We start from the raw sequence: 11,775 nt of genomic DNA, 5'->3' as shown, positions 1-11,775 counted from the left end.
AGAAACTCCGGAGTAACTCTCAGAAGCGGAAGTGAGAAGGACACCCAGGCTCAGCGCTCCCACAAACATCCTCGCCGGAGCGCCGGGCCCCGCCCACTTCCGCACCCTGACCACGCCCCCAGAGACACCTAGGCCAATCGCGGGCTTTCTAGGAAACGTTACCTCTGACTTCCGGGCTTATCAGAGACAGTGGGAGAACTCCTCGCGAGAGGTGCGCTTGAAGCTGCTTCCGCCATCTTGAAGATGGGAGGCGGGCGAGAGCTGTGGTCTTTCCGCTAATGCAAACCAGAAAACGGACCCAGTAGTGCCCCAGAGCGGGGGACCACCAGCACTGTCACCGCCAGCCAAAGCTACAGAAACAACGCGGAGTCCAGGGCCGAGCGTGGCGGCAAGGCGAGTCCCCTCCCCTGCCTCCTGGGCGGCTGGCGCCGAGGGCTGAGGTCCGGAAGGATGGTGCAGTCTTGCTCCGCCTACGGCTGCAAGAACCGATACGATAAAGATAAGCCTGTCTCTTTCCACAAGTAGGTAACCACGCCGGGTTGTGGCCGGTCGAAGTCGAAGAAGTCGGGACCCGGGCTCGGGCGGGGGCGGAGTCTGCGCGAGACCAGCGGAGGGGCGGGGCGGGGCTCCGGCGGGGGCGTGTCGGCTGCTCCTCGCGCGGCCGCGGCTGCGCGTCCCGCCGCGCGTCGCTCCCTGGCACGGTTGCTGCGGCTCACCGCCGCTCCTTGGGTTCTGGATTGCGCTAGGCATCCCCTGGGTTGGAGCTCGGGCTGTGGGCGACACCTAGAGGCTGCGTGGGATCTCTGCACTTCATCACTAGCGGAGTGGAGAAGCCACATTGGGGAAGAACAAAAATCGTGAAATAGAAATAGATTCAGCCGCCTTTAATCCCAGGGCTCGGGAGGCTGAAGTAGGAGATGTGCTGTGAGTTCCAGGCCAGCCTGGACTGTAGAGAGAATCTGCTTCCCCCCACACACAAAAAAGGGGGGCTGGAGAGATGGTTTAGCGGTTAGGCGCAGGCCTTTAATGCCAACACTCGGGAAGCAGAGGTAGGAGGGTCGCCGTGAGCTAAAGGCCACCCTGAGAATACAGAGTAAGTGCCAGAATTACAGGTCAGCCTGGGCTAGAGTGAGACCCTACCTCGAAAAACTAGAAAACCAAAACAAACAAACAAACAAAAAAACCCAAATAGCTTTAATCCAGCACTCAGGCTGAGAGTTCGAGGCCACACTGAGACTACATAGTGAATTTCAGGTTAGCCTGGGTTACAGCAAGACACTACCTGGAAAAAAAAAAAAAAAAAGAAGAAAGAAAGAAAAAAAAAAAACGGGAACTTTCCCTACCTTTCTATTGATGGGAGGCCATCGACAAAAGTTAATGATTGATATCTTCCTGGGTGTCTGGGAGAATTTCTAGGAAATTCGGTATAAAAAACTTAAGAATCCTCAGCTTTAGTGAAACTTTTTGGTACTGCCATGGTGAATCCCCGAATCTTGGAGCACGTGATTGTGTGGACAGTACCTTAGACCATATACTGGTGTCATAATTAGGGGCAATGTGAGTTATTACCAACTTGCCCCACAGCTGTCATGGTTCTTTGATGTGGTGTGGTTACTGACAACTAGACCCCTGGGTGAGAAATAATTTTGAAAATAGAAGAAAACTGAAGAAATGAATGATAATCAAATGTCCTGCACAATATGACATTTTCACATAGCTAATTTCATTGTTAAAATTTTAAAAAGATTATTTGCACGTGTGTGCATGTTTTCCCTTTTTTGTCCAGCTTTACATGGGTGGCTGGGGAATTGAAGCTGGATTGGAAGGCTTTGCACACATTACACATTTTACTGTATTTGCATTTGGTTTTCTCTGCAAGAATTCTCAACTATATGCAGTTGGTAAGAAATCAGATTTAGTAGTAAATACAAATAATAAAATAAGACAATAATACAAATTACTAATAGCTAAACAATTACAAACGCAGATTTCAAAATGTTCCTTCATGGGCTGGGGAGATGGCTCATCTGTTAAAGGTGCTTGTTCCCAAAGCCTACTGACCCAGGTTCAATTCCCCAGCACCTGCATAAAGCTGGATGCAAAGTGATGCATGGATCTTTGATCCCAAGGTGCCTACAGCAATGGGTGGTGGAGCCAAGAGACTCTGAAGCTCCTGGGCCTGCTAGTTGTGATGTTCATATGCAGTGTGCTGTTTGCAGCAGCAAAAGACCTGTCTTTAAAGCAGACCACAAACACTTCCAGTTGTCCTCTGATCGCCACATATGTGCCATTACGTTTATGCATGCACACACACACATACACACACTGTGCACACACAAATAACAACAACAACAACAACAAAATAGGGCTGGAGAGGTTGCTTAGTGGTTGAGACACTTGCCTGTGAAGTCTGAGGACCCAGGTTTGATTTCCCTAGAATTCCCATATAAGCCAGATGCACGTAGTGGCCCATGTCTCCAGAGTTTGTTTAAAAACATCCCCTCCCCCCCCCCCCCCCCCCCCCCCCGCAAACATAGGTTTATTACCTTGCAGTTCTGAAATTCAGTAGTCCTAAAAAAAAGTTCCTTGAACATCTTTGGTGGGCACTGTTTTTAAGGGATGTGACTGTACTTTTATTTGGTGTAATATGAGATGGGCTGTCCAGAAGCATGCACAGACAGGGCAGAGTGCTGATGTTTTCCCTCATTACATGCTGTCATTCACTTCTTGGTTATTTGGAATTTGGAGTAAATCAGGATATGGTGACAGGAACCTGCATTAAACTTCTCATTCTCCACTCCACAAGACTTAATATGATAGCATAGCACAGGGAATCTGAAAATGTGAAGAACAGTGAAATTATGTGTCTGTTGGATGTAAAAAGTTGATGCTAGCCTGCATCTTATCTCTCACCTGAAAAAACAATTTTGGGGGCAAATAGTTTTGGGGAGGACCTTGGGAGACCTCAGAAAAAACTCAAGAGTCCTTGGGGAGAAGGCTGTAGATCCTCAGCTCTACAAGCCATACTACCATAGTAGTAGTACTTTCTAGAAGTACCTCTTCCTCAACATCTAAATAGTAGCCCTGGGAAAAGTGTGCAGTGCAGAGAGTAAGAACTAACATAAAGATTGGTTAGATGTTCATAATAGCACCAACTCAGTACAGTTGGTCTGTAGATATATTAAATAAGTAGTTTCCTTTATGTCTTCATCATTGCCTATAATTTAATTAGTTCACATGTACTTTATTCATTGTAGTCATACTGATTCTAAAAGAACTAGAAGTCTCTTGGCCCCAGGATATAGGCATATGTACAGTTTTTGTCTGCACAGCATATAGAAAATTACTGAAATAGGAATAAAGTTTGATTCTGTAGAGTGTTTATTTTATGACCTATTAGTATCAGATAGGAGGAGTTAAATATTAATAAGATAAGTAGATGGATCTAGCCCTTATTTTTCTTTAATTTTTTTATTGACAACTTCTATACATTTACATACTCTGTCCCACTTCCCCTATCCCTCCACTTAGTCCCTTTTTTTTAAAAAAAAAAAAAGTTTGTTTGTTTGTTTCTTTTTTTTTTTTTAAGGTAGAGTTTCACTTTAGTCCAGGCTGACCTGGAATTCATTATGTACTATCAGGGTGGCCTTAAACTCATGGTGATCCTCCTACCTCTGCCTCCCCAAGTGCTGGGATTAAAGGCATGTGCCACCACACCTGGCTTTAAATTTTATTTTCATTTATTTATTTATTTGAGAGCAACAGGGGGAGAAAGAGAGAGAGAGAATGGGCACCAGGGCCTCCAGCCACTACAAAAGAACTCCAGATGCATGCACCACCTGTGCATCTGGTTTACATGGGTAATGGGGAATTGAGCCTCGAACTGGGACCCTTAGGCTTCACAGGCACTTAACCACTAAGCCGTGTCTCTAGCCCTCTACTCAGTCACTTCTTTTCAACTAGTCCCTGTTCTGTTTTGATGTCATCATTTGTTTTTTCCCCTTCTACTATGCAGATCTTGTGTAGGTAGCGTCAGCCACTGTGAGGTCATGAATGCCATGGCCACTTTGAGTCTGGAAGACATTATTGCAAAGCACTCCTCCCTTTCCTTTGGCTCTTACATTCTTTCTGGGACCTCTTCCACAATGGTCCCCGAACCTTGGAGGGTATGATATAGGTGATATAGATGTCTCACAGTGCTGAACACCCCATTGTCACTTCTCAGCACTTTGGGGAGTTTTGAGTCTTCCCACTGATCACTGCCATCTGAAAAGAGAAACTTCTCTAACCATAATTAAGAGTAGCATTAATATATGGGCATAAACATAAGTATTTAGAGGGAAGTTTGGTGGGCATAATCATTTGGCTAGATAACAGTAGCAGTCCCTCACTCACCTAGGGCTGTGACCTTCCAGTCATAGTAATTTGATTAGGTTTTCAGTACCAGGCATGAATTCTCTCTCGTAGAGTGGGCCTCCAGTTGTTAGACATGCTACCATTGCACGAGTTGGCACATTTGAGCTGGGTTGTTTATTTATCCATTTATTTTTTGGGTAGGGGTCTCACTGTAACCCAGGCTGATATGGAATTCACTTTGTAATCTCAGGCTGGCCTCGAAATCACAGCAGTTGTCCTACTCCAGCCTTTCTAGTGCTGGTATTAAAAGCATGTGCCATCACACCTGACAATATACATATATTTTTGTTTGTTTGTTTGTTTGTTTGTTTTTTAATGGGCACACCAGGGTCTGCAGCCACTGCAAACAAACTCCAGATGCATGTACCACTTTGTACATCTGGCTTTTCATGGATACCGGGGAATCAGACCTGGGTCCTTAGGCTTTGCAGGCAAGCACCTTAACTGCTGAACCATCTCTCCAGCCCACACATATTTTTTGAGCTAGCAAAGAAATAAGTTTCCATATGGCTTATTCATAGCATCTTTAATTTTTTTTTTTTCTTCAGGTAGGGTTTCACTCTAGCTCAGGCTGACCTGGAGTTCACTATGTACTCCTTGGATGGCCTTGAACTCACCATAATCCTCCTATCTGTGCCTCTGGAGTACTGGAATTAAAGGCATGTGCCACCATGCCCAACTCTTTTTTTGGTGTTTTGAGTTAGAGTCTCTCTAGCTCAAGCTGGCCTGGATTTCACTATGTAGTCTCAGACTGGCCTCAAATTCATGGCAATCCTCCTACTTCTGCCTCCCAAGTGCTGAAATTAAAGGCATGCACCACCACTCCTGGCAACATCTTTAATTTTGATTAACCTTCCTTCCATACCCTCCTGTTGTTGAAGCTAGTCTTTTTTATTTTTATTTATTTATTTTGTTTTCTTGAGGTAGGGTCTCACTAGGGTCCGTGATGACCTGGAATTCAATATGTCGTCTCAGGGTGGCCTTGAACTCATGGAGATCCTCTTACCTGTGCTTCTTGAGCTCTGGGATTAAAGTCTTGTGCCACCACACCTGGCCTTTATTTTTATTTATTTTCAAGGTAGGGTCTCACTCTAGTTCAGGCTGACCGGGAATTCACTCTGCAGTCTCAGGTTGGCCTTGAACTCATGGAGATCCTCTTACCTGTGCTTCCGGAGCGCTGGGATTAAAGGCTTGTGCCACCACGCCTGGCCTTTATTTTTATTTATTTATTTATTTTCAAGGTAGGGTCTCACTCTAGTTCAGGTTGACCTGGAATTCACTCTGCAGTCTCAGGGTGGCCTTGAACTCATGGCAATCCTACCTCTGCCTCCCAAGTGCTGGGATTAAAGGTGAGCGACACCACGCCTGGCCTTTATTTTTATTTTTAGTAGGGTCTCACTCTAGCCAGGCTAACATGCATATCATTCTGCAGCCCCAGGTTGGACTCAGACTCAAAGTGATCCTCCTACTTCAACTAGAATTAAAAGCATGAGCCTCTACTAGTCTCTGATAATCAGTTGCTAGTTTAAAAATTTATTTATTTGAGAGAAAAAGAGAGGGAGGCAGATAGAGAATGGATGCGCCAAGGGCTCCAGTCACTGTAAACAAACTCCAGACATATGCGCTACCTTGTGCATTTGGCTTGCTTATGTAGTTACTGGGGAATCAAACCTGAGTCCTTAGGCTTCACAGGCAAGCACTTAAATGCTAAGTCATTTCTCCAGCCCCAGATGCTAGTTTTTAATAATCAAATGCTATTTAGTATGTTTTAATAACCAATGTAAAAATATTGTTCAGTATGTATGAAAATTTGGGTGCTTTTATTTATTTTTTAAAATAAGCTAAAGAGCTAAATTGTGTCTTCTTAGGTTTCCTCTGACTCGACCCAGTCTTTGTAAGCAATGGGAGGCAGCTGTCAGAAGAAAAAACTTTAAGCCCACAAAATACAGCAGTATTTGTTCAGAGCACTTTACTCCAGACTCCTTTAAGAGGGAGTGCAACAACAAGCTACTGAAAGAGAATGCTGTCCCCACAATCTTTCTCTGTACTGAGCCACATGACAAGGTAAATGTGCTTGAAAATGTTGGGATGTTTGCTTTTTAAAAAATTATGTTAGTTTATTGATTTTTTATAAGTTTTACTTGGAACTTTAATAAAATGAATATATCCAAATTGATCACGTTCCCGCTGGGTTATCCTCTTTTGCCCCTCTCCTCCACTCCCATCTCACCAAGGACTGTCCTTAGAGGGGGTATGGTAATCACTGTGCAGTCATGAATGACCACTCTGTTCCTGTGGGGTAGACAATGCCTCATTATATGCCCTCCCACTCTGTGGCTCTTATACTCTTTCACCCCTCTTCTGCAGTGTTGTGAGCCTTTCAGGGCATTTTAGAAATCTTTAATTTTCTGGTTTGATGAGTTTTGAGTCTTCTCAGTGTCATGCCATCTCCCTGGAGGAGGTTGTCAAGCTAACACTCAGAGCAGCACTCATATTTAGTCTGCCACTTCCACTGCTGTGCTTCTCGGCTCCTTTTGTTTGTTTTTATATTTTGAGACAAGGTCTTATGTAGCCTGGGCTGTTTTTTTGTTTTTTTTAAAATTTATTTATATATGTGTGTATATGCACATACCAGGGCCTCTGCTCACTGCAAATTGATGCCAGATGCATGTGCTACTTTTTTGTATGTGGCTTTCTGTGGGTATTAGAGAACTGAGCCCTGGCTGTTAGGTTTTGTAAGCAAGTGCCTTTTACCACTAAGCCATCTCCCCGGCCTTTAAAATTACTCTATACTCTTATTTATGTGTTGATAAGTTTTGGTTTTTTTTATTCCCAATAATAGTTTTATTTCAAATGATTCTTTTTTAAAAACATTATTTATTTATTTCTTCATTGATTTGAGAGAGAAAGAGGCAGACAATGAGAGAGAGAGAGAGAATGAGAATGGGTGCGCCAGGGCCTCCAGCTATTGCAAACGAACTCCAGATGCATCCACCCTTTGTGCATCTGGCTTATGTGGGTCCTGGAGAGTCAAACCAGGATCCTTTGACTTTGCAGGCAAACGCTTTAACCACTAAGCTATCAAATGATTCTCTCTCTCTTTTTTTTTTAGCCATGGTCTCTCATGTAGCCAAGGCTGGCCTTCTACTTACTATGTAGTTGAAGATGGCCTTGAACTTCTAATTTTCCTGCTATGAGCTTCTAATCCATCCTAGTGCTGGGATTACAGGTGTGCCCTACCATGCCAAGTTTTATATGATGCTGGGCATCAAACCCAAAACTTCATGCTTGCTAGAAAAGCGCTGTACCAACTGAACTTACAGCTTCTCCTTTGTGATAAACTCTTAGCATATAATTAATTAAATCTAGTTACTTTGTCTTTTGCATGAATCCTACTTCAGCTGAGGCAGAAAGTTGAATTAAGGCTGAACTGCCCAGTGTAGAGTTGCGTACCTGCAATCCCAGTACTCAGGAGGCAGAACCAGTAAGTTCAAGACCAGTCTAGTATACATAAGCAAATTCTAGCAGATTAACCTAGACTACAGAGTAAGACCCTGTCTCAAAAAGAAATCTAAAAAAAAAAGAAAAATAAGAAAGCCACCCCCACCCCCACCCCCACTGAGCTGCTTCCAGGCGTAGTGGCACATGGCTTACAGTCCTAGCACATGGAAGGTAGAGGGGGTTGGAGCCCACGTTTGAGGCCAGCTAGACTGCATAGCAAGACTGTCTTTAAAAAGCAAAACCAAATGCTGAACCAGTTGAGGCTGGGAAATGTAGGTAATGTCAGTGCTAGAGAACTTACATAGCATGTGTGGTGCCCTGGGTTTTGTCCCCAGCACTAAAAGCTAGAAATGATTGAAACTGTTTCCTTCCTTTGGAGTTTTTCTTTCTTAACAGTTTATTTATTTATTCACTTGAGAGGTAGGGCAGACAGAGAACACAGGCATGCCAGGGCTCCAGCCACTGCATATGAACTCCGGACGTATGTGCCACCTTGTGAAACTGGCTTATATGGGTATTGGGGAATCGAACCTGAGTCCTTAGGCTTTGTAGGCAAGTGCCTTAACTGCTAAGGCATCTTTTCAGCCCCCCATTGGAATCTTTTTATACCATACAGTCACAAAATGTTTAATAGTTTTAAAACTACAAATTCATCCGGACTGTTAATGTTTAGTTATGCAGCATACACATACGCTTTTATGACTGTTGCAGAAGGAAGATCCTCTGGAGCCAGAAGAGCAGCTTCCCCAGCCTCCCTCATCTCCTGCTTCCCAGGTTGATGCGGCCATTGGGTTACTAATGCCTCCTCTTCAGACCCCTGATAACCTGTCAGTCTTCTGTGACCACAACTACACTGTGGAGGACACCATGCACCAGAGGAAAAGGATTCATCAGCTAGAACAGCAAGTGGAAAAGCTTAGGAAGAAGCTCAAAACTGCCCAGCAGAGGTGCAGAAGACAAGAGAGACAGCTGGAGAAACTGAAGGAAGTTGTACACTACCAGAAAGAGAAAGATGATGCATCAGCAAGGGGTTATGTGATTCTGCCACATGACTTCTTCGAGATTGTTGAAGTACCAGCATAAAAAATGTATTGGTTTTTAGGGGGACAAGACCACATACCCTGTTTTAGCCTAAACGGGAGTTTTATTTGAAAAAAAAAAAAAAAAGCCACTTGATTACTTGTATAAAAACAATTCAGAATATTTTTTTAAAAAATAAATTAGATACTGTAAAATGGTAATTTTTTGTTTGTAATTTCAGAGTTTTTACATTTAACAAAATATTTTAAAAGTTATTTAAAAAAAAACCACCTTAGATTGACAGTCATATAATGTTGATTTCAAGACTGGAAATTTTTGTTTGAGTATTTATAGAAATAATGTGAAAATGAAAAGTAGGATGGTTAACAGTGCAGTAAAGATAATTTAAATTTAAAAACGAAAATTAATGCTTTTTATTGAGAGAACTTGTAGTTTAAATTGGAGGTATAGGTCAGATAATAGGACATAACTTCTTAGAATATATAGATGCACATTCACACAGTTGTAGTTTAGTTAGAAGTGCATTTGTTTTTCTCAATCATTAGTCCAGGTTAAATTGTCAAGTCAATATTTGAAGAAAAAAAAGGTTTGACTTTTTTTTTTTTTAGAAAAGCGTAATTCCATATTTAATAAACAACTGCATAAAGAATGGATTTCTACAAAGCAAGACTCTTTTTCTCTTGAGCATTATAAAGTTAGAAGTGTGTCCTTACTGAAAGACACCTTCTTCAGTAAACACAATGAGATGTTGTTATTAGTGAAGTAAAAATTGGGACCTAATCCATAATATGCTTTTTCTTTTTGTTAGCCCCCTAAAGGACATCTTTTTCCACAACTAGTTACAGCTGCACCTGAACTTCTAAGAATAACGTTAGTAGAGTTTAGTTTGTGTCATAATACAGTAAATTTGCCCCTGGTGGTTTGCTTTTGGTCAGAACTTAGCATATAAAAATATTTTTTCACTTAATACGAGTAAGAAATTTATCCAACTTACTAAGTAATATTTATTCCAAAGTGACCCAATATGTTGTGTTTATTTTATTGAATGTTGAGATTTAAACATTGCAGTTTCTGTTCACACTGTGAATTTTGTTCTTTGAGAGAAGTTTTACATATATTTGAAATGAAAGTATGTTCTGAGTAGAGAAATATTGCTGTAAGAATTATCTATTTAGATTTAGAACAACTATTCCAGCTATTATATTTCAGAGTACGCTGTAGTTGGAGTAACAGCCCCTTTATGACAGTATTAAAGATGTGATGTTAAAGTGTCTTTTGTAGATGTAGTTTTTCATTGCAATTTACTGCTGTGTTGAGAATAGTGTGTCCTTAAGTCATGGAAATTTGATACTTTGTGAGCCAGTATCTTTTCCTCTTTTCTATGTGTGTGTGTTTAGTCTTGTGCATGTTAGGCAGGTATTGTCCCACTGAGCTATATTCCCTGTCTGTTTTCTTTTCTTTTTTTCTTTCTGTGACAGGGTTTTGCTTTATCATGAGCTCAGCAGTTCTGCCTCAGCCTCCCGCGTGCTGAGATTACAGGTATGCACCACTATGCCTTACATGAATCAGTATCTTAAAAACACAAAAGTAATGATTAGATTACTGACATAGTCTGATGACATTATTTAGAACTAATTTGTGAGTGGAAGCACTTCAACTGACTCATAGAACTCAACTGTTCTGAAGCTTCAGTCCCCAGCTAGTTTGTTTTCTACATCTCATCTCTAGCAATTCCTGGAGAATGTGTGGGTAAATATTTTTCAAGCTGTCTTCAACCTAAGTTGTCTTTTACAGAAAAGGCAATTGTTAGTGAGCGTATGCCCTGAACCCAGAATCCAGGTTAGACTGTAAGTGTAATCATAATCACTTAGCATCGTGGCATTATTTAACATGGAGGTACTTTCTTGTCATGAGAGGATGGATCCCCAGTTGGAGAGAACTGAGCAAGCAGCAGTATGCGAATTGCTTACATTTTTGCATTTGCATAATTTATCGTAGCTTCATTGGGAGATTTAGGTGCAGATACTTATTTATAAATTTATCAAATGTTAAGATTAATTTTATATATTGTTTATAACATTGCCAAGAACATTAGAACATTTAAGTTAAAACAGGTCCTGTTAAGCGTAGTGAAGCGGTCTGAAACAAACAGGGTCAAAGTCTTAATCTGGACTAAGGGTGGGGGAACAGCTGTAGAGATTGCAACGTATTCTGAAGGTTGAAATGTTTTTAGCATGCATGGTAGCATGCTAAAATTCCTGTTTGTGTGTGATAGCTGGCAGTGATGACCAGAAATAGTTGATTTTTAATAATAGACCTGCTGGGAGAACTGTAGAAAAAGAGATTTATAGAGGAAAGGAGTTTAGAATATCTTGAACAGTGGTCTAATCTCCAAACCCTAGAGAGATTTGACCATGTTATCCCTGATAAGTACTTGTCCATGCTCTGTTTGCCATCTGCATTTAAGTAAATATTCTGCTTAGGTCCTTGAAGGTGGGTTTCTTCATTACAGTAGAAGCAGCACTGATTGTATTTCTTTATAAAATGAATATACATTGCATTTAGAACTTCTTAACTTGAACTGTTGCATTCCAAATTGAAGTTTTGACCTGAAAAATAAATGTTTACTAATTGTATTCCTATTATGTATTCTAAAAGTAATTCTGTTATTGCAGTAAGAATATATTAGCAAAACCTTGTGCTTGGAAACCAAGTGCATGGCTTGTTTATTTTTCCTATAACTTGTGTGAACCCTTTCTTAAAAGTATAACACAGATGAAGGCAAACAAAAGTATTAACATGTTATTGATTGTGCAA

At 41.5% G+C, this 11,775-nt stretch overlaps 1 protein-coding gene across 1 annotated transcript; it reads left to right on the top strand.

The window, feature by feature from the left end:
• Positions 1-202: 202 nt before the first annotated feature.
• Thap1 (THAP domain containing 1) lies at positions 203-9,107 on the top strand. Its single transcript, XM_004671504.2, has 3 exons — positions 203-521; positions 6,285-6,480; positions 8,629-9,107. The coding sequence occupies exons 1-3, from the start codon at positions 451-453 to the stop codon at positions 8,998-9,000; spliced, it is 639 nt and encodes a 212-aa protein (XP_004671561.1). The 5' UTR covers positions 203-450; the 3' UTR covers positions 9,001-9,107.
• Positions 9,108-11,775: the final 2,668 nt, after the last annotated feature.

This window comes from Jaculus jaculus, chromosome 12, assembly GCF_020740685.1.
Source record: "Jaculus jaculus isolate mJacJac1 chromosome 12, mJacJac1.mat.Y.cur, whole genome shotgun sequence".
Taxonomy (NCBI): domain Eukaryota; kingdom Metazoa; phylum Chordata; class Mammalia; order Rodentia; family Dipodidae; genus Jaculus; species Jaculus jaculus.
This window is presented reverse-complemented; position numbering and strand designations above follow the sequence as displayed.